Below are 24779 nucleotides of genomic sequence, written 5' to 3'. Positions count from 1 at the left end.
TATATACTGCAATATTGATAATTTGGACTGATGAGATCACAACAATATGTGCCTAGTTCTGGGATGCGCCTTCCGTGCAAACATTGTGATTAGTCTTATTCTAAAACTGCACTTTGAGCTACATAAAAGTACATTTGAGGTTTGATGCTGCTGGTTTTAAAAAAAGAGATTTAGCTGCTGCTCTTTCCTCTTGTCTATATTTAGGTTGATTATTGCTGTGTGAGTTCCAAGACTGGTAGATAGCTCCACAGTTGCAGCCTAGTCCTGCAGAGTGCACCATAGTTGCCTAATCACAATGCTAGTACATATCACCAGAGTTATGTTTGTTTTCTGATCATGTTGACAGCTGAAAAGCTGGACAGCTGGAAAGCTCCAAAGCAATATTTATAAATGTGCCTCAAATATTATCCTAATAACTAATAACTAATATCTTTCTCTAAATCTAAAAACAGCAATTCCAACAACTTCAGTTCAGAGTTGGTGAGAAAACTGAATGCTACTTACAGGTAGTCCCCGACTTACGATCAATTGAGCCCAACATTTCTGTTACTAAGTGAGACATTTGTTAAATGAGTTTTGCCCTGTTTTATGATTTTTCTTGCCACGGTTGTTAAGTGAATCACTGCAGTTGTTGTGTTGGTAGTACAGTGGTCTAAGGCACCCTGTTATTAAGCTGGTTATTAAGACCAGCTGCCTGCAATTACTGCAGGTTCGAATCTCGCCAAGGCTCAAGGTTGACTCATCCTTCCATCCTTTCTAAGGTAGGTAAATTGAGGACCCAGTTGTGGGGGCAATAAGCTGACTTTGTATAAATATATAAAAGAATGAAGGCTATTGCTTAGCGCATTGTAAGCCGCCCTGAGTCTCCGGAGAAGGGCGGCATATAAATCAAAAAAAAAAAAAAAAAGTGAATCTGACTTTCCCCTTGACTTTGCTTTTCAGAAAGTTACAAGAAATGATCACACAACCCTGGGATACTGCAACTGTCATAAATATGAACCAGTTGCCAGGCGTCTGAATTTTGATCATGTGAGCGTGGGAATGGTCATAAGTGTGAAAAATGGATATAAATGACTTTTTTCAGTGCTGCTATAACTTAGAATGGTCACTAAATGAACTGTTTTAAGTTGAGGACTATCTGTAATTTGTTTCCTTTTCTTCATGCAATGAGCAAACTTGACAATTCAAGGAAGAAATATAGCATTCTCCTTCATTATAAAAGAGAAGACATAAATATTAGCATTCAGTGTACAGGCAGAATGAAATGGAAAAACTAAGGAAAATTCAACCTGTTTAACAATACATGTTCCACATTGAATTTAAATGCTTTATTTCATAATGTTGAATTCTGCTATGGAATATTCTACCCTAAAGTTATTCTAGCTTTAGGGAACAGCTGCCCTAATGTATCAAAAACATTTCTCTTCCCTGTTGGGGGGTAAGTTGGGACACAGATCTGCAGGGCTGCAGCTTTCTGGTGAATAAAGTTGCTTTGTTTGTAATAGGATTCCAACTACACAAGTCCAAGAAAGTTCCCAGGTTATAATCTTGTGAGGTTATCTGGATTGACTTTGATTCTGTGATGTATGTTAATTTGGCCACCTGTTTGTTAGGTCCTTGGACCCTCCTGGACCCTCCTGAGCTACTAAGGTGGCCTGGAAGATGGTCAAGGGAAGAGTCCATTCAGTGGAATCTGTCTCTGAGAGAGGGACTAGATCTGCCTGCTTTGAAGGAGACAGTAGTAAAGCCCATCTTCAAGAATCACTTGATTCTCCATTCTAGACAATTATAATCTAATTGCCAACTTTTCCTTCATGGTCAAACAACAAGTCACAGAGGATCTTGAAGGAAACAAATTATCTGGACTCAATTCAGACAGTTTTCAGACTGAGATCATCATCCTTCTGAACCAGCTGCAGGTCAGTTTCAATGATACTTGTCATGCCCCTGTTGGAGTCCGAATGTGCGATGAAAGATGAGCTTGAACAAAAACTGACAGCGAGTGAGAGGGCAGCTCCATTGGCCTTGAAGGAAACTGGGAAAGGGCAGAGTCAGTCCAGGCAAGGCTGTTTGGAATTAGTAAGGCGTGAAGGCAGGGAGGAACAGAGGCAGGATGAACAGGAGAGACAGAGCTCAGACAAGGAGCAAGAACCACCCCCTCCTGATGCAAGGGTTTGGAGAGTGAAGAGAAGGCGTGATCAGCACAAACAGAGTAGGCCACTCGTGAGGAGAGTGCCCCGCCCGGCTTCACCAGGCACACCTGGGGAATGAGACTTAAGGAAACGCCATGGGGAGGAGCATTTGTTGGGAACAAACACTGAATTCCTGAAGTGTTGTACGCCAACATTTGGACTTGCCAAGAATCCTTACATTCCTTGTTGGCGTTCTGGACTAGTTATCTGGATCTTTTGCTCCCTGAATTCCTTGCTTTGCTCTTGTTTTGCCAAATATATTTGGGATGCAGCCTTGGTGCAGACAGCGCTGGGCTGGACTAATTGCAGCCAGAGGCTGCTTGAGGTTTATGTGGGGGTTTATTATCACTCTGCTCAGGGACTTGCCAAAAATGTGAGAACGTTTGTGGGGATTTGGAGCACTAAAGGGGCAGTTTGAACTGCTAGCTGTTTGTGTTATCTCTGTGCTGTGCCCTGGGTCATCACAGTATTGATGGGCAGAGACATCATATCCACAGTCCCTTAGGGTGGAGTGTCTCACAGTTTGCCATTATCCTCTTTCTTGTTTAATTCCTACATGAAATTGTTGATTCAGCATTCAATAATGCATTGATGATACTCAGTTTTAAATCACCTCCCAATATGATAGGTCACTGTATGTCCCAATATATATGTCACTAATACTACACGAGCTGGATTGGTTGTCAGTAGGCTTCCATGTTCAATTCAAGATGTTGGTCATTACTATAAAGCCCTTTATTGCATGGGTGCTGGATTCCAAAAAACCATCTATCGTCAACTATATCTGTCTGCCAACCAATCCCTCCAGAAATACAGATAGTTAGTCTCTCTTCTAGGATTCTGAACTTAAGACTTGGCTTTGATTTCAGGACTGGAGTTGATCTGCTTGTGGGGATTCTGATTTGGTTTGATTTGTTATTGTATGGTTGTTTTAATGTATGGAGTTATATATTTTTAATGGATTTGATTCTTTCATATTTGTAACCCACCCAAAGTCTATGCCAATGGGCAGCTATATTAAATGTACATAAATTAATGCTATCATCATTTCAGGTTCTGGAAAATGACTCAATAAGTGGATAAAAAAGCTAAATTCAGTCTAAATATCTGGCTGACTGCGACAAATAACAACAACGAAAAAAGGCATTGAAAGAATATCTGAAGGACAGTGAAGAAGATACATCAGAGCTATCTCACCATGAAGGCTTTACTGAATATCGAAGAGGCTAAAGTAGCCTACAAGAAAGATCAAGTGAAAAATAGAAAGGAGACATGGCAAGGCAAACTGTTACATGGCTAGTACATAAAATTCAAACAGACAAACACCTGCCACATAACATCCAAGACTTAACAACTGTTGATAAGAAAGAAAAGTCTGGATGATGGATGTAGACAACAGAATGGAAGAGAAAGAACTGGATGAAATCACAAAATACAAATAGAATAGGATGACTATAGCAAAAAAAAAAAAAGCAAAAATAGTACCAACAATAGGAGATACCTTGGGTGCAATTCAAAACTACAAGAATTGTAGTTTGAACACCATCAGAATTGAAAAAATCATCAGTCATTTGCAAAAGGCAACTTCACTTGGAACAACTTACCTGCAATACCTTTAATGCTATCAAGCAACAACTTCCTATCCCAAGTCCTTGGGAAGAACTCAATAGGTGGATAAAAATGACAAAACCAGTCTAAACATCTGGCTGACTTTACAACCAACTACAATAACATGAAAGGATTTTTAAAGGCTCTCATTTTAAAGGCTGGGTTTGATATGGCTTACAAGCAGTGGTGGGATTCAGCTGGTTCGGTCTGGTTCGGGCAAACCAGTATTTAAATTGCTGACTTGTCCCACGCCTCCCCTTCCAGGAGTCCCCACATGCCCCGTTTTCACTCCCAGGAGGCTTCAGGGAGGCCTCCTAGACCCAAAATGGGGTGGGGGGTTCAATGCTCCCCCTGAGGCCTGTTTTCGCTCCCAGGAGGCTGTAGGGAGGCCTCCTAGGCCCAAAACGGGAAGCAGGAGGGGTGGCGCAGCTCCCCGCAGCCAGTTTTTGCTCCCAGGAGACTGCAGGGAGGCTTACTAGGCCCAAAACGGGGAGCAGCTGGGCGGTGCGTCGTCCCCCCCGCGGCTCATTTTTGCTCCCAGCGAGGTGCAGGAGGCCGAATGCTGCCTGTCACACACCCTGGCAACATCTACCATGGCCACACCCACCCAGCCGGTCATTAGAACAGAGAGAACCAGTTGTTAAATTATTTGAATCCCACCACTGCTTGTAAGCCATATCAAACCCAGCCTTTGAGACTTTGAGACCCAGCCTTTGAGACTTACAAGTATCGAAATACTTACTTATATATGTTGTACTTACACAGACTTTCTAAAATATTTGGTAGATTTAGCAATTGTTCATTTAGGATCTCACACATGCACTATGTGATTATTAACATGGTAAACAGCTTGTAGAATGAGCAGCATCACTCTGTGCATTACATTTTTCATTAACAATATTGGCTGTAACACTACTCATAAAGCTATCTGGAATTACAGTTTTCATGCTGGGAGAAAGTGAACCAGTTGCTCTAACGACCACCCTCAAAGTAATTTTTAACACCATCAGAATGTGCTTTTAGTTCTCTCACTATCTGCCTTTTTAATATGGCCATATCACTATAAAGCACATGCCAGGCAACAGTTTTCAATAATTAAAAAAGTAGAGAAAATCACTTGAAAAACAGTCCAGCCTGCATGACGAAGGCAGAATAATCCACCCCTCGATCTTTAAATCCTGACAGATCAAACTATACAGTCTTTGCCCAACAGACAAGAGCAGCTACCAGGGTTAACAAATTTTTTAATTTTAACTTCTTAAGAAGCATTCATGACAGGGATTTTCAGAAGCCAGGAGTTATTGCAGAAATATCCCTGGGGAAGTAGAGACACTATAGCCCTTATTTGCACTAAATTGATTGTCCCTCTGACTTTGATTGCAAGATATTTAGAACTTTCACTGAAGAGATGTCAAGAGACAATCAACACCACTCCAAATTTGTAGACTATGCACATAACCTTATACTTTTCCTCTCTGTGTCTTAAATCCACCCAGGGAGAATAAACCAAACAGCAAGAAAAATGAACTAATGGCTGCTAACAGAGATAATCCCTATAGGAAAGAAGGCACATTTCTCTCCTCAGTAAAGCTTGTCATTGCTTGAACCAGCTTTTGAAGCACTCAGTGACCTATTTGTCAACTGACAGACAGCTACCTAAATATCTGATGCATTCAAAACAACTTTTAAAGTATCTAAAGCAGGTATTCGGGAGATCATGCCACACCATAGTCAGAGTAGCATGTTTAAGTCCCAGCTGCAGTGGATTTTTTCCTATTTAAAAAAATAATATTGAAAACTAGGGAAACCTATTCTATTCAGAATTCTGATTCCAAATTCTATTCAGAAGAAAAACCCAAATCCAACGTCCTATTTCTCTACTTTACCAAACTTTATTAGCTAAATCTCTTTACAAGTTACATCTAAACATCATTAGCAATATTTAAAAATCCTAGCTAGTGTTTATTTGCTCATTTAGATTATCCTTTACTAAATTTACCACTTGAATTCCCAGGCATTTTACAAATTGGATCTTTCTTCTGTTCTGTGTTATGTGTAAATATTGCCATCCATTTCCAAATGCTTTTTTTTATATAAATATGAACTTACTTCATCTTCCTAAGGAATGTGCCGATTGCTTTTAAAAATCCTTTATATAAATAAATTAGTATGTTTTTAGTTAAAATTATTCTGTTAATAAAGAAAAAATGACAGAAGTTAATAGTCATTTTATGTTCTATTTCAGTTTTAGGTTATGACCCATCTGTTATAATGTCTACAATTTTTTAATTCCAGTTATTGCATATTTTGCATGCATAAACTCAAGAGTGCTGCATTTTCAAGTAAACAGTCAACTTATTTGTAGCTAACAAAGAATTCTATATCAGAAGAGTAACCAAATGATATCTCACACAAAAGTGATAGGTTGTGAATATCTGCATGTTAAACTGGAACACAGAGATAAGCTGAGTATCCTTCTGGTATATTGGTCACCTTAATGCTCCAATCAATTTCTTTTCAAGATACCTGACTTAATTCCTCACTTTTAGAGTTGGGTAGTTTAAACTTCTATGTCCTCAGTGCTAGGTTGGAGATGATAAGACTGTGACCTCCATGGCAATCATGGGCTGTCCCGGGTCATCTCTGGCCTGAATCTTGCAGGCAGACAAATATTGGCTCGTTTTCACTTCTGAGGGGTCATGCTGCATTCTGGATAGAGATCACTTCCTAGTCTACATAAGACTGGTTGCCATCAGGAATCTGCACATGGTGGTGAGATTTACTAGAATGACCTGCCTTAGATGCCTGATGGATCAGAACAGTTTTCAGAGGGAACTTGGGAAATTTACCAGCAATCTGGCAGGTAGCTCCTGCCAGGTTTATCAGGTCGGTAGCAACCTCTGATGTCATCAGCCGCAACATCCTGTTGTGAGGGTTGGGAATTGGAAATAGGCTTCTTCCTCAATCAACTATTCCAACTGGTGGTGAGGAGAGAGTTTGGCCTAGTAATTGCTGCAGCATTCAGTCCACTCTCCCCTTTTAGTTACTTCTACATGTAGTCACTGGTCTGCAATTTGGGAATCCTCCTGAATTTGAAGCTACTGTTGAATGGGCAGATGAAGACGGTGGCCAAGAGGGTTATGCCCAATCTCAGATCACCCATCAGGGAAATGGAGAATCTTCCTATACTGACTCATGTCTTATTACCATAATAGTTGGACTACTGCAATGTGTTTTACATGCCAATATCTTTGGAGATCAATCCAACTGGTTCAAAATAGAGCAAATTCCTTATTGGGTGCCATTCAGTTAGATGCTGGTTATCTTCTTTTTCTCTTTCCTTCCACCTTTCCCAGCAATAGAGCTTTCTTCAGAGAGCTAGATCTTTGCATAACGTCCAAAGTAAGATAATTTGAACCTAGTTTTAACCAATACGTATAGTATTTTATTGTTAATTCTACAATAAGTAAGAATATAAATCAAGTAATACAGGCCAATTATATTTATCAAATGTATACACTACCATACTCTATAGGAACTCCCAGTAGTTAACAACGAAATCATAGAATTAAAACCATAATCCACTTCCAGGTTAAATAAACAATCATGAATTAAGATTATAGTTAAAAACAATTATTTAAATTAAAAAAATGGCGTCAATACAAAATACTATTAATCAGGAAACAGATAATGTTAATACAGCTGATCACCAAAACCTCTTCAAAAGAGCTCTATCTTTACCAATATTCAAAAAGCAATTAGATCTAACTTCTAAAAAAGGGGGGGTTTGTAACATCTGAAGCTTCAGGATTATTTCCATATGCCTGTGTGGTCTTTGATTGGTGGGGGAGTGGTGGTGAGGGAATTACAATAATCAATTGAATCTAGCTGCAGTGCACAACAGTCTATTATTCATTGTTGTAGAATCAAACTACAGCATATAATTCAAAAGCATCTTCTCTCTTTTCCATCTTCTTTTAAGCTTTGCTATGGGGTAATTTAAATGTAATAAAATAAAATAATGATATAAATGATATACCACTTTGGGGTGCCAGCACAAAACACAAATCTTATAAAATCAAATTGGCTACAAAAGAAAAATAGGACTTTTAAATGATTAAACTAACGTTATTTTCAAAAGTTTATAAAACTGTCTGCTAATGTCAGGATCAAATTGAGGGGAGCAGTACAAAATTTAGGAACTCTGGAATTTATACAATATAAAACATGATCAAAATCTGTGCACTGGCTTGAGGAGGGAATCAAATTTTGAGATTTCATTTGTTTATAATCAGCATTAATATTCCTAAACAAAATGTCAGCATAAAAAGAAAATACAGAAATAGAAATAGAAATAGAAAAAAAAGGATTTTAAAACTAAAGATAAAAACATGGTAATTAAAACTACATTACCTGTAACAAAGAAAATCATGCCCATTTAACAGTCTGATTGAAGAAACGTTCATATTTAGAATTGTTGAAAACTGACTCAATGGAAGAAACTAAATACAAAACAAAACATGAATAAGAATATCTCAAACATAGTAATAGCTACTGATATTATTTGTAATGTTATTGGCTATTGCCATGATGACGAACCTATGGCACATGTGCCAGAGGTGGCATGAAGAGGCCTCTCTGTGGGCACGCACACCATAACCAGCTGCTCTTCCGGATTCCGTCACACACATGCGCACCGGCCAATGATCTTTGAAGGCCAGCATGTGCACCGGAACCTGGAAGAGAGCATCTAGACAGTGCGCATGCACGCGATGGAACCCGGAAGAGCAACTGGCCACCGCACCCATGCGCACCGGTCAGCTGCTCCTTTTTAAGTTCCAGCACTCAGGCACGTGTGTGTGTATATGTGCTCCAGTTTCAGCATTCAGTGTCGAAAAGGTTAACCATCACTGGGCTATTGTATTATTTTTTCCTAAATTTACTAATTTGACTCAGGAATGTCTGCTTTGTAATTTACCAAAATCCTGTATCTATGGCCTGTTGTGTTTAATTCTGAGTTATCTAATGTCAGTTACTATAAAAATGGGTTAAATATATTAATACTGAAGTTGATAGGCAAGAAACATCAACAGTTAAGTATAGTATTTAGTAATTAATGTTAATTAACTAGCAATATGGGAACATTTCCATTTAGAACATCCTAATGTGATCATGAATAGATCCAGGGATAATTCAAGTTGTCTGCTACAAGACCTTGATTGCTAGACATCTGAAAACACCACTTAAGCTATCATTAAAACTGTAATCAAGATTTTTTTTGCTCTAGAAAATTAGACATACTTCTTACCTGAAAATATGGCATTCTGAGCTCAAATTTTCAATGAAGCTGTGCCTAGCCAACTTTAACATTAAAAATGTGACTAAACCCACAGCACATACAAAATTTGCTTACATGAATGTGATTCAATTATCACAATACCAAGGTTTTTTTCTTAAACAATAGGTCATTTCAATAAGAAAAGAATCACATGTTTTAATTCCAACCATTATTTCTCTCCAAAAACAAAAAGAAATGAAATATTCTTTAATAAAGAACTTGTCTCATGTAGCATATAGTTTCAACCTATGACTTAGAGGTATATCTATGTTATTTTTACATGAACAGCTAGATGGTCCCTGCCAGTAGTCCATGATCGTACAGTATGATACCTTACCCCTTACTATATTAATTTTAAAATACTAGCTCTTTAGAGAATTGTAAGCAAGTCAAGAGTGTCTGAGAATCTAGCAGTATAATTACTGAAGCCGCTCCCTCACCTTTTAATTAATATTCAATATTGAATTTTAATCATCCTTGCTTTTACTTTGAATTTTAATTTTTTTATATTCAGTTTTTATGTTTTTAACATTTTACTTGTACATCACCCAGAGTTACTCAGTGAGGGAGTTGGATGGTTTCTAAGTGTGATAAATCAATAAATTGCAGTACACCATAGAAGCAAACACTATCAGTTCCTAAATATTCAAATATATTAGATAATCTACCAAGAGATTTCAAGACACCAAGTCAGGCTTACCAGTGCAGAATGAATCAAAGATCTGCAAATATTAACTAGCTAGATTTTTATCTTAGCAACTTACATAGTTCCTTCTTTTCATTAATGTTTTCATTTTCAATGGACTGCCAAAAGTCTCTTTTTAAAGTTTAATCATGTTTAATATTTAAATATGTTCAAGATACTAACAAACTTTCTTCAATAATTCACATTCCTAAATAAGATTATAACGTTTTTATGTTCTTTCAAATCAGTGCATGTATGGATTAATTTTATGTTTAAAATTAAAATATAAATGTCCATCATGGCAGCTTTAAGGTAAATACAATTCCACACGATTTGTCAGAAACAAATCCAGTTGATCTATTTAATATACTGCATTATTAGATTGTGGGTATTCTCTGAGCTTGGTTGTTTCATTACAGACATTACTTAATGATTGCTCTGTTTAGCAACTTTTTGAAGGTACCACAGTGCTGAAAAGGTGACTTTGAGACCGGTCTTCACACTTATGATTATCACGACATTCCTGTGGTCTCATCATCAAGATTTGAGTGCTTTGCAACCCTCAGATGTCTATGACTCTTGCAACATCCACAGTCACACATTGCCATTTGTGCACATCACAGCTGACTTCCAACAGTCAGTCAATGGAATAAAATCACAAATCATGGTCACATGATATCTCTCTTAATGACTATGGATGATTCACTTAATTGAAGTGAGGTTGCAGTCCAGTGCAGTCACATGCCTCGCTTAATGACTGTGTCACTTAGCAATGGAGTTGCTGGTTGTTAAGGGAGAACTACCTGTACCAGGTTAGGCATCATCATTAGTGCATGAGAGAGAGCAATTTACTGGTAGACTACATGTAACACCTGGTTGGGATATGATTTCTTCATTGATTAGGGTAGTGTTTCATATCAGACTGTTTATCTGGTATTGATTGTCTACCATTGAATATAAGCCATGATGTAGTTTGCTTATGGTTTAGAGTTTAGTTAACTATGGCCACTGTAGTTTGTAAACCACAGAAATTTATCTGAACTATCAATTGGCTTCCAGGTGCCATTCAAAATATTGTTTTTGACCTATAAACTCCTGCATGGTTTGATATCCAGGCACCTTAAACTTAACGGTCTGTTACAAGCAGAACAGTTTGAAGCAAAGAGTTCACAGTTCCTATGTGAGGATGAGGCAAAAGATTCAGAGGATGGGGCTAAAAGTCCATGCTTTTTAGTGATGGTCCTTGCCTCCAGAGACAGTGAAAATGGAACTGTTAAGAAAGGCTTAATATATCTTGCTGTTGGGAGATGCCAATAAACAATGTATTTTTAGTATCTTAAGCATGTTTAATTTTGTGTTTTCATGCTGCGCTCTACCAGGAGTCTGCTGGGAGTATGATGTTATAAAAATAAAGCAAAAAAGTTACCCCAGGCATTATTTCCCATCTGCCAGCCTGAAAACATAACTTCTGCAACAGCAGCCATTCTTACCTGATTTCATTCATAAAACTAAAACTTCCTCAGCCTAGAGGTTGGGGAAGGTTTGAGGCCGTTCTCTTCTTATTCAGGGAACACGTAAAACCTAAAAGTATCGTCAGACTTTAGCAGCTTTCATAGAAGTTGTGTATGCACACACACGTATGTGTCTGTTGTAATGCAATCCTTTGACTCCTCTGAAGTAAAGAGTATTTATTTTTTATATAATACAATAAATGAAACTAGTTATCTAGCTCTATTTATTTCATTACTCTAATACACCGAGGACCAGATCTTCATGCAATCTGCAAAATGGAGATGGTTCTACCCACTTTCAGACAATAATCATTTATTAAAAGAGACGAAGCTTCATCTGAAATAAAAGTGTGTGGCTTGAAACTTATACTTGACACCTCAAGCATAACAATCACAGTAGCTGGCCTCTAACACTAGCAGGCTATTTGAGCATATCATTATGGCTACAATGTATTTTGTAAACATAAACGAAAAATGTATTCACAGAATCTACCAATTAAAGATTGAATGCTAAGCCTTGCTTCTGAGAGACAACCTAACTGGATCACATATTTCCAGAACAATGCAATTGCTATATTAGTTAGAAATCCAGATGTATAACTTCTTGTTATTGTTTTCAGAACAAGCATTCCAGCAAGGATAAATATGACATTTAATTTATATCTACCATTAAAAACTACAGATCTGCTTAAGATTCCATATATTTATAAAAAATAGTAAAAATATTGTATGCTACTGTCTTTAAAAAAAAAAAAGTCATAAAAACTATAGTATCATCACTCTTAATTTCTTTGCTGCCAGATTATATCTGTATGTTACTCCAGAAAATTTTCAGGTATGTATCTAGGACTTTTCCCCAAAACTAGGATTTAACGCTGAGTTCCCTCTTGGGAGACAAAGAATGGGATTCAACAGAATTCAGAGACAGTATAGATAAAGCCTACCTTCCCCAAGCTGAGCCTTTCAGAAACAGGGTTAGACACACATGGACACACACACAAACATACAGTACATATATCTTGGCTAATAATAAAAAGTTTGAACTGTTCTAAAAAGATAGGGGAACCTGCAATGGTTGAACAATGAAATACCAGTGTCAAATTATAAAATAAAGAGAGAGAGTACGAACATACTAGAACAATGTATATCCCCATAATAATTTTGTTGTTGTTATTGCCTTTGAGACAATGTTGAATCCTAACACTGCATGGACAAGTCCATCCAGTTTTCTTTGCAAGATTTTGGAAGTGGTTTTCTTTTTTTTAATTTTTTTATTTTATTAATATATTCTATACATCAATACACAAATGAAATATACAATTCTGCCACCATGGTGTAATGTGAGTACATTGTCCATAAATATAAAGTCATTTCTTTATACATACATACTTGCCATCATATATCTATTCTATCCCACCTTTTCTGGACCCAATCGTACCATAATTTCCAACTGTTATAAAATTCTGAATCTTTTTTACCATTGATCAATCTAGTTAATCTATCTGATTCCGCAGACTCATTAATTTTATATATTATTTTCAAATCCATCGGTAAGTATTGATTTTTCCACTCCTGCGCAAACGCTAATCTTGCTGCAGTAATAATATGAATCAACAAGAACCATATACCTGATTTAACATTCAAAGGTTTTGCCCCCAACAGGAAAGTCTCGGGCCTCAATTCCAAATTGATCTGTGTAATTTCCAAAATCCACTGCCATATTTTTTTCCAATATTTAACCACCTGCGGGCAGGTCCACCATTGATGAAAGTAAGTTCCATTACTGTAACCGCATTTCCAACACCAGGAAGATGTCCCAGGAAACATTTTAGCTAGTCACGCAGGGGGGAGGTGCCAATGGTAGAAGAAAACATATATAAAATGGTCTACCGGAAGTGGTTTTCCATTGCTAGTTTCCTAGGGCTGAGACACAAGGTGATTGGCCCCAGCTGGCTTCTTTCTAAGGCAGGGCTAGAATTCATAGTCTCTCAGTTTCTAGCCTGGTGCCTTTACCACTACACCAAACTGGTTCTCATTCCATAATCATTAGAAAAACAATAAAAAATTATAGACATCTAAATTATTTAAAAAGAGAGGAAGGTTATCATCTGCCTTTTAGCTGGAGGTGAGCAATTAGTTGTAGACATTCAACAGTAATGTTGAAACAAGCAGCGTATAGGAATATAATATTTGTTGTCAAGTTTTTCAATTGAACTGCACAGCTTTTACTGTATACAGTGTGTGTATAAATTTTTATAAATTATATATATATTAAAAAAGGTGAAAAAATTCTGAAGTGATTTATCTTGGTCTGATTTTTTTACATCTCAAAATTGGCATTTTAACACCTGAAAACTGGCATTTTAACAAGATGTGTATATATTTATAAATATAAAAGAATAAAACTAAACATACAAAAAGATATTAAAACAGAAAAAAATCAGAAAGTAGAACTTTTCCCTTGATGATCTCAATACCACAATATAAACAAAATGTGAACTTTTCTATCAAGACCATTCCGTAGTTGCACTGATATGATCCATGATTAGCAAATGGAAGAAGTTTCATGCAGGTTATTAAAATTCTTATACTTTGGCTTCTTCCTTTTAGCAGCTATTTTAAAAGATTTTTGACACAAGAAAGAAAAAGAAAAGAAAAAAAAGTAAGTTTCCACTGAAAAACCAGCACCACAAACCTGCCTATCAATGATTAAGAGCATTCCCAGGGAGATTTCCAGCAGAGTTTTTCAATACAAGAACATGATGGAAGGGGGAAAAAATCAATATTATACATGCTTGCTGTCCCTCTACCTCTATCTCTCCCACACACACATATGCACATTTTGATTTCATTTCCATTTTCACATTACCTTACAAAATCCCCACATAACCTTTGGAATGATGAAATTCAGGTTCTTCAGCACTGAGAAATCAGGTTAAAAGATAGCATTGATTAGCTGAAATCAAATGTTTTACATTATAGCAATTAGTCATTCTACAGAAATAATAAATGACATGAAAAGAAAATGGACTTTTGTAGGTATATGAGTTAAAGATAGCATTTAATTTTAGGCTTACAAATTGCCAATTTGACAGCTGTTTTTCAGGTTGTTTTTCAAATATTGGATGTATTTATTTTTAACTGTCTATACACTGCTTTTCATTCCACATCGTCATCAATTCGAGAGTACACCAAATTCAGCAAATACAAGCAAGCAAAACCATAGCATGAAAAACTACTAAAAGGTAGGATTAAAAATGCATTCTCTGCCTGTCTACTCAAATCAAGTCTCACCAAGTTCAGTGTGCCTTAATTGCTCAGAAATTGATCTAACAGAGGAACACAAACTGAATCTCCAAGTGAAACATGCAGTCCCCAGATCCCTTACCAAAACTGCCAAATGAATTATAAATGCACATAGAAATAAATCCATAGATTTAATCAATTTAAGTTTAATGTTAATTTGTTTCTGCCTAGTCCTTTTTAATTCTTTGTTCTGCCTATTTGGGGGGATACAAAGTCAAACACTCCACTCAGAGGCAAAGCATGGTATATCTAAAATTGTAAGTCTGCTGAAACCTTGCATAGAACATAAGTTATCTATTATCAATTTTAAATTTAACATGGTTTGCCGATGCTAATATTAATCTGATCCACCATGAACCTAGCACAATTTCTTTCCTGACAAAAGACTACAGGTTACACTTTGCTTTCTGCCAATTATGAGACTGAAGGAAACCATAGCGATTGCTTAAGTCCCTAGCACAATGATCGAAGTCCAAAAATGATACGTGTTTTTCTCAGCCTCCTCATTTGCCTCTGTAACACATAAATCATTCCTGAATCTCAATAAATAAATGTGCAAAGTTTCTGAAGTTCTCATGTAAAAATGCTTTCAATCAGGGGTGGGTTCTAAACATTTTTACTACCGGTTCTGTGAGCGTGACTTATTTTGTGGGCGTGGCTTGATGGTCAGGTGACAATTCTTTAGGATTTAGCAGAGGTACTGGTCTACCAGACTTTTAACTGCTTGCAGAGCTGTACCGGTCTACCCATTTATTTTTGCAGGCACTGGTCTACTCATGTATTTTTGCAGGCACTGGTCTACCCATTTATTTTTGCAGGCACCGGTCTACTCATTTGTTTTTGGAGGCACTGGTCTACCACCAAACTGCCTTTTACCACTGATCAGCTGTAGGGCGGCCCTTTGAAGCCCCACGGCAAGAGTTTAAACAGTTTTTTTCCTTATAGCCCATCAGTTGGGACTCAGGAGGCAGCAATAGATGGGGGGGTGGGACCAAATAAAAGGTAAGCATAACGCGGGGGGTGGGAGGGCGGGGGAGCAGAACCAGTTCGGTGACGTCATAGCGTCATATCGCTACCGGCTTGGCAGAACCGGTCCGAACCGGGAAGAACCCACCACTCTATATGCTCTATATGAAATGATCAACAAAAATTGTAAAGGAATACCACAAGCTCAGAGGAAAATTAAAGGAGGAATGATAAGCAATTTCCAAACAAGCATAAAGGAATATCTTTCTAATATGAACTTATTTTTAATGTATTAAATTAAATTATATTAACGTAATTGCACTTCGCTAAATTGATCTAAACTCTGAGTGGGATTTTCCACAGCCGTTAAAGCCCAACCACTTATTTAAAACTAAGAATCCTTTTAAACAAACAGTTTCCAAAATGAAACTCTTCAAAATATGATTCATTAGATTCAGATAGACCAACCACATAAAATCTATCCATCCATCATTTATTCATTTACACTTTGCATAGTTCTAGGCAGAAAAGCAAGATAATGAAATGCATTTATTATGGCTAAAAATATTAGTTGACAAAAAAAATACAGAAAATATAATTCTTTGGTGCCCATTGCTGGTTATCCAGACATTTGCAGTCTAGCTCCTGTAGGCATGGATATAGATATATTGAGGATGGAATCAATTTAATATGCTAAAATTTATGGTAAAGTTCCAGGAAAGTGATGGTTAAGAATTACATTATTAACCCCAAAGGGTTCAAGTACCCACATGGTTTCAAGCAAATTGTTTTAACCTAAATAATCCTCTTGGGAAATCAATTCCCTATTTGTCTGTATTTTACCACAATATCACCCATGAAGTGGCATGTCAAAACTGGAATTGCACAGTATGAAATATACAATGTATACATTTCCTAATAGCAGATGTGCAAGGATTTCTTTTGAATCACTATACATATCATCTTAGGCTTTGACATCAACAATATAAACAGTATTATTTAAATGTTAAAAGATTATCTAATTTTAAGTGTACGTAACATTACTTGTACGTAAAGCTCACATAGTTGCAAATGCATAAGCATTTATAAGATTCTTTAGAAAGGGAACATTTAGGTCAAATCTTTAATACTAAGTGCTAAGTACTACTATAAACTTTATCAGGGACAATGAAAAATATAGAACTGTGCTTGTCAATGACAACTTTCCGTTTTCATAGAAATTGTAATGTCCGGAGACAAAATGTTTCAGACAGTTCATTAAAAAATTGCTAAGACTGCTAAATAGCAATTGCTAATTGCTATTTCTGTTTCACTGCCATTGATTTCAATGAAGACTACTTGAAAAATATGCTTTCATAATAACACCACTTTCCAATCCAAACCATTATCTGTCAACACTGTACTGAGTGTCTCTAAATATGTACATGAAATGAGCCTTTTAAATAAAGAGAAGGATGCTTTTTATGTAAGATTGCACAAACAAAGCAATTATTCTGATGATTTATTTTCCAGTATTTATTTCTCATCCCAATCCTAATAGACTCTGGGCAAGTAACAATTGGATAAAATATAGAGTCTGAAATCACCTAAATAAAAAATAAAACACATAAATTAGGCACCCAGAAACAATAAGGACTGAAAGTATGTTCAAACAGAACAACTTTGATTTACAATATATCTTTGATGTGCAAAAAGCAGATAATTTCAATTTTGGACCAACAACACTTTAGGTTCTAAGCAGCTAAAGGCTTGAAAATAAGCAGAGATCTACATATGTGTATGAACAATTCTGATGCAGCTCTGAAAGGCACAGGATGAGGAAGAAGGACTTACAAGAATATGTAAATTCTGCATGATATTAGTGCTTCATCCAGGGCAGAAAGTTGGAGGCCTTTTTCATTATGCAGACATCTGGATCAATTTATATGCTGCAACTTTTAGAACCTCAGAACCCTTTTACTTTTCCCCTGAAGACTTTGCTTCAACATTTGATTGCACATTAAGAATAGAAAAAGTGGGTTCTCTTCTTTACCCACAAAATGAACAAAATCTGTACTTCTTCCTGCATGAAATAGTTCCTTTCTTAATTAATTCGCCAAGGTGGCAAACATTCTCTCCTATCAGAAAAGAAGACAGATGATAAAATAAAAACTGTAACCCTGAGCTATCTATGCATTATTAATTTCTTTTCAAGCACTTTGCCACATGCAAAGTGCTTTATCGTAAGTAGCTCATTCATAAATCATGATTTACTAATAGATCTCAATCATATACTGTATATATTTTCTCTTTACAGTATGCTGTTCAATCTCAGAATGCTTCTCTAAGGAAAAGTGCTTTCTGAACATGAATAACCATTATTCTCAGAGTAATGATAAAAAGAACATATTTCTAGAAAGAGATCTCCTTTGGAATTATTCTGTCATTAATTTTATTGCATGCAAAGAACGGGAAAGAGAGGCTTTCTTCCGCATATACAATTTTTCTAAACATACTTCGTAATTTTTCATAATGAATAAAAATAGGAAGAAGCCTAACTTTCTGATAATTTTAGGTTAAATGAACTTAGAATCAAAAGAAATAAAAATTACTGTACAGCAGTACATAGTAGCAGACACTATAGCTAAACATTCATAACTCCTGGATAAGGATTATATAAATGAAATAAATACGTGAAACAATTTCTTGAACCAATAATAGTAAGTAATAGCAATAGCACTTAAGACTTATATACTGTTTCACAGTGTTTTACAGCCCTCTTTAAGCGGTTTACAATGTTACCATATTTCCCCCAATAATCTGGGTCCTCATTTTACTGACCTTGGAAGGATGGAAGGCTGAGTCAACCTTGAGCCGCTCAGAATCAAACTCCTGGTGTGAACAGTGAGTTTAGCCTGCAGTATTGCATTCTAAGCACTGCACCATATAATATTTAATAATATTATATTAAATATAATAAGTTTTATAATAGATGTTATTATATTTAATAATAATTTTGTTATAATTATATTCTGCATTTTTTCTTTATAGTGTCCAGCAAGATGAATATTGTGGGAAGTTAAATTCGGTTCTCCCTAAACATACATCAACTGAGTAAATATGGTTAGATATTCTGTTTCATTCTATTAGCTACACGAAACAAAACAGTTGGTAGAGACAACATACCTATAATTGCATACACACAAACACAATCCCTATTCAGTGATTACAATGGCACTTGAAAAAGTGACTTATGACCGGTTTTCACACTTACAACCGTTGCAGCATCCACATGCTAACTTAACAAATGCAATGATTCACTTAACAACCGTGGCAAGAAAATTCATAAAATGGGGCAAACTCAGGGGTAAAATCCAGCAGGTTCTGACAGGTTCTGGAAAACAGGTAGCGGAAATTTTGAGTAGTTCAGAGAACCGGCAAATACCACCTCTGGCTGGCCCCAGAGTGGGAATGGAGATTTTGCAATATCCTTCCCCCAGGAGTGGGCAGGGAATAGAGATTTTGCAGTATCCTTCCCCTGGAGTGGGGTGGGAATGAAGATTTTGCAGTATCCTTCCTCTGCCACGCCCACCAAGCCATGCCCACAGAACCGGTAGTAAAAAAATTTGGATTTCACCACTGGGCAAACTCACTTAACAAATGTTTCATTTAGCAACATAAATTTTGGACTCAATTATGGTTGTAACTCGAAAACTACTTGTACTAAACTTCATTAGTACAAATGAATTTAGGAAAACTACATTTAGAAAACGAGACAGAAAAATAAACATATTTTTGATCCTTGCAATTGCTTTAAAGTAACTAAAATTCCTTCTCAAATTAAATGCAATAATGACCTTAAACCGTATGTTGCCGTCTATTACAAAGTAGCCTTTTTGCAATGACAGACCAAGCTGAGAAGCAAATTGCAGTTAGGATTCTAGACTTGCAACATTTATATTTAATCTAACTGTGCCCTCTACTGGCTTTAAAGTTACAGGACAACAGTAAGAACAAAAGTAACAGTACTAATCACTTTTTTAAAAAATAAACAAACCTCTACAATAGTTATTCCACAAAACAATTAAACAGGAATTACTCAAGTTCCAGTATCCAGAAGTTTTTCAACATTTATATGATTATATGCATTATATGTGTATGTGTGGTTTTATCCAATAATTCTCAATCCTTGATTTACTGGAAAGAAAATTGGCCTTCTAATTTTAAATCCTGATTGTCTAAATACCAGTTGCAAATCAGCATTTTTAAAAAGGAATTCAAGAGACCATTTTAGCATATCTCTCATGTACTTATTGCAATATATGCCTCTCACATTTAAATTAGGAAACATACTTATTTCTTATTTAGAACAAGGCTTCTTGTCATTTAAGTTTTTAGACCACAAAGTAGGAAGTAAGAAGTGGCTTGATTACTGAAATAATAAGAATAATTAGTAGGGGGATAAAAACACCAAATCTAGTCTAAACATCTGGAAGACCATGCGGCCAACCATAATAATAACACTGTTCAAATAAATCACTGCTCAACACTGTCCATATATACAGCCAATGGAGTTTGAATTGGACAAATGTGCCACTTTTACCATCAATGGAGGAAAATAGAGAAAACCAAAGGAATCAAGATAGCCTATGGAAATAAAATCAAAGTCTGGATGAAGATGGTCATTACAAATACCTGGGCATCCTTCAAGCTGACATCAAACATACTGAGGTCAAACAGAAGATTACAAATGAATACATTGTGAGCCAGAAGATGATTTTAAAGTCCAAACTATTAATTTCTTAATAAGTCTCACAGTCTTCACTTTATTTCCGAGTACTCTTGTTTCTCAATTGATTCTGCTGGATAAGTGCTATCTTATCCACACAAATGGAAGTTATCTGTTTTGAAACAGTGGGATTTGTTTTGTGTAAAAATGCATAAAATGTCAAGGACTAAGCTAGACATGGTGTCCTGACTGTTAACAAAATAGCTATGACACTGACCACAGAACAAGGGTGTAGGTTGACTCCTCAAATGTTTTTCCTGTATCTGGAGAGGGATTAAAAATATGCATTTCTTTCATGATTCTATGTCCTCCAGTATCTCAAAAACCCAAATGCAGCTTTGGAAGCAAGAGAGATACTGCCCACCATTCACATGAGGCTATGCCTGATTGACATTGATATTGAAACACGTTACCTTGACAGTCTTATCCATAGAGGCAGAAAGCAACATATGGCTCCACCTCTGCAGAGGACACCAGCGAACTGCATTGACTGGTCCACTATGCTCAGCCATCTGAAACACCAAGTTCTTTGGAATTTCAGTAACTGCATATTTTGATCCTACGTATGGCATAATATAGTGGGAAACTTTAACTGTCATTTTATCTTCAGCTGTACTTAATTTAACTGGAGAAGATACACTCTCTTTTTGGTATTCCTTTTTTTCCTTTTGCAGTTTTTTTGAAACATATGGTCTCAGTTTTTGAATAGTTACATCTCCATCATTATGCATCCTCTTCTGAGCATATGCATTTCCAGAAGGTATTTTAGGTTCCAATAAAGGATTTAATGGCTGGGCATACCTAGTCCTTGTTTTTGTCAAAGTACAATTTCTGTTGTACTGCTGTTGTACTGCTGTTATTATAGTCTTTTCATTAGATTGTAGATGCTGTTGAAAGGTATCTTCATAAGACATCTTCTTTTTGGAGCTGCCCATGTATTCCACAGATTCGACTTTTGTCTCAGAAATATTTAAGTCATCACTGGGCTGAACAACAGCCGCAGCAGAATCTGTTAGATTGATTTCACTGCTAATAACATCTCCAGATCTCCCAGTCTCTGCTTCAGAATCCGAATCATCATAAGCAACAAGGGAAAAACTCATTATGTGAACTGGGGGGGTGGGGGGGGACCCTGAAATGTACTGGTACGTCTTTGGATTCTCATCAACAATGACTAGTTTCTGTAATGAAAACACAAATACAAATAGTCACTTTAAATAATTCTGTTTCATATCTTTCTTACTTACAAAAGTCATCATAATTTATTTCCAGAGTTTAACAATATTTGTACTTTTAATTTCTTAGTGTATTTTAATTAATTTATTAATTAAATATCATTCATTCATTGGCATCCTTCAGTCTCAAAAGACTATGGTATCGTGCTCTGGAAAGAAGTCCTAAAACAGTATCTAGTGTGACTAAAAAGGCCAATTCAAGAGTGGCAATCCCTTCCACGCTGAGGGCAGATACATTCTGTCCCCTGCCCAGCCCCCAGATTTCGCTGGTTCTGGGACTGTCTCTTTGCCTCAGCCTGCCAAACAAGTGTCTCTTCGAATTGGAGAAGGCCATGCTGCGTCTTTAGCCTCCAAGTTGAATGATCGGATGTCAAGGTTTCCCAGTAGTTAATGTCCATTTCCAGGGTCTTTAGATCCCTCTTGCAGATATCCTTATATCGCAGCTGTGGTCTCCCTCTGAAGCACTTTCCCTGCACTAATTCTCCATACAGGAGATCTTTCAGAATCCAACCTTCAGCCATTCTCATGACATGCCCAAGCCAGCGAAGACATCGCTGTTTCAATAGTGTATACATGCTAGAAATTCCAGCACGTTCCAAGACTGCGCTATTTGGAACTTTGTCCTGCCAGGTGATGCCAAGAATACATCGGAGACAGTGCATATGAAAGGTGTTCAACTTTCTCTCTTTCTTTAATTAATTAATTAATCTTTCTAATTAAATAAATATATTAAATAAATAATTATTAAATTATTCATGTAATTTGCTGTCCAATCTTCATGGACTCAGTTTACAGTCAAAATCAAATATAAATATCAACAGCAACAACATGTATAAGCATCTGTAATAATGCATTTAGGCATTAATATCCACATTAAAATAGCTGTTGCAATACCTATAATACCTGTTATTAAATATTAAAATATCCATTGTGAGATAAAAGAATCTAATGATTAAGAAATAACCTGAGCAAAAATCCCTATGAAAAATGCATATATCTCCATTGAAAATTAATATTAATCAAAAAAGAATAATCTAGAAAAATTCTGTCTTCACAGATCTCCAGAAAGCTTGTACCATACAATACAATCTAACATCTAGAGAAAGACTGCTCTATAAAGTTAGTGCTAGTATAAAACAGCACCTCCTTCTCATTTCAGCATCTGACTTTGCAAAAATGCAGAAAAATCAAAAGCCTCTCCCTCCCTGATCATACAGGGCTGGTTAATTCTAGCTCAAGAAGAAGCTCTTGGAGTTACTATATAATCAATAAAATGACAGTCTCAAAATACTAATTTGGCTGACATATTGCCTTTGCCCAACTAAGATAATCTTACACATTTGATAAATTTAAAAAAACTGTCATGGAGCCAGCACTTCTGTTTTTATAAAAAGCAAGTAGAGGCCCATGTTCAGTTAAATGAACCAATAGATCAATAGATATAGAGGTGTGAATTCAGTGTGTCTAACAGTCTATGTAATAAACATACATTTAAGGCTAGCCAATTAGCCCAATAGAATACTGAAACATTAACAATTTGATATATGAGACAATACTACTTGTACCCCTATAGTAAAAAAAACAGCTTGGATTTAGAAGTGTTCACTATGAAAGTAAACATGGAAAATGAAAAATCTGGATTATTAAATATTAAAAAGACAATCATGTTAACTAGCATGCTTAGCTGAACTCACAGGTGACAGCAAAAGTGATACTTTTTTTTTCTTGAGCTCAGAGATAGATTAAGCATTACAAAGAGTGCAGAGAAGAGCAACTAGGAGATTGGGGGCTAAAATATACCAAGAACAATTGCAGGAATTGGTTGTCTAGTTTAATGAAAGGGGTGACATGATAGCAATGCTCCAATATTTAACAGCTTCCACAAAAAAAGGGGGGGAGGGTCAACCTATTTCTCAAAGCACCTGAAGGCAGGACAAGAAGCAATGGATGGAAACTAATCAAGGAAAGAAGCAACTTAGAACTCAGGAGAAATTTCCTGACAGAACAATTAATCAGTGGAACAACTTGCCTCAAGAAGTTGTGAATGCTCCAACGCTGGAGGTTTTTAAGAAGAGATTGGACCATTTGTCTGAAATGGTATAGGGCAGGGGTCTGCAACCTTAAGCACTCAAAGAGCCATTTGGACCCGTTTCCCACAGAAAAGGAAACACCAGGAGCCACAAACCTGGGTGGGAGTGGCCAACTCGATGTCACTCACTTCCACCAGTCACATGACACCCCCCTAGCCACGCCTACCCAGCCAGTCATTAGGGCAGAGAACCAATTGTTAAAAAACACTGGGAACCACAAAAATCTTTTGACATATCACTCTCTCCCCTCCCTCCCCTCCCCCCCACTCTCTCTCCCCCACTCACTGTATCTCTCTGTCTCTACCCTGGCCACTTCTCCATCCCCTGCCGCCACCCTTACCTTCTCAGGCCAGGCAAAGAGTGACTGGGAGTGGAGGGCGAGGGGTGGGGCCAGCCAGTGGTGGGATCACCCGACAGGGAGCCACAGCAGAGGATCCAAAGAGCCACACGAGGCTCCGGAGCCACAGATTGCTGACCCCTGGTATAGGGTTTCCTGCCTGAGCAGAGGGTTAGACTATAAGACCTCCAAGGTCCCTTCCAATTCTGTTATTCTGTTATAAATGAATGCACTAAATAAATAAAGATTACCAACAGCAAAGCAAGAACTACTTAGGACATTTCCCAAAAGTAGATGATATGTTTGAAAAAGCAACTTTACTTGGCATGGCTGAAAGTAGAAGGCAAGGAGAAGCCAGCTCCTGCATCTTTTCACACTAGGCAATTTAGCAGGTGGAGGTGGGGGGACACAGAATCAAACCACTGCTAATCAGTCTGAGGCTCTGTCCTCTCTCCGGCCAGGCTGTTTAGGAAATAGAGGCTTTTACAAAACGTGCTTCGGTACGTTTACTTCCTCTCTTAGGACAATCAAGCTCCAGATCGCTCTGGAGCTTGATTGCTACCAACTGTAACCGTTGCCATTGAAACAGATCCTGAGTGGGCCGGGGACTTAGCGAATAAGGAAGAAGGGGAAGAAAAAAAAATCCCTAGTCACTCAAACCATTGACCTAAAGGGGGATCCACTTTACAGCAACACTACCTGAGAGCAGCCTCCTCTGGCATCAGATTTAGATCGCCTTGCAG

At 36.9% G+C, this 24779-nt stretch overlaps 1 protein-coding gene across 1 annotated transcript in view; it reads right to left on the bottom strand.

The window, feature by feature from the left end:
• Positions 1–24758, bottom strand: part of WDR25 (WD repeat domain 25) — a 63329-nt gene extending 38571 nt beyond the window's left edge. The window contains 3 exon segments of the mRNA XM_070931560.1: positions 20788–21500; positions 21503–21555; positions 24736–24758. Of these exon segments, the coding sequence (XP_070787661.1) occupies positions 20788–21500; positions 21503–21555; positions 24736–24758 (789 nt within the window).
• Positions 24759–24779: the final 21 nt, after the last annotated feature.

This window comes from Pituophis catenifer, unplaced genomic scaffold (genome assembly GCF_029215685.1).
Source record: "Pituophis catenifer annectens isolate HBS135680 unplaced genomic scaffold, rPitCat1.0.hap2 SCAF_1, whole genome shotgun sequence".
NCBI classification, from domain to species: Eukaryota; Metazoa; Chordata; class Lepidosauria; order Squamata; family Colubridae; genus Pituophis; species Pituophis catenifer.
Note: the sequence above shows the minus strand (reverse complement) of the source record. Positions and strands in the feature narration are given on the sequence as shown.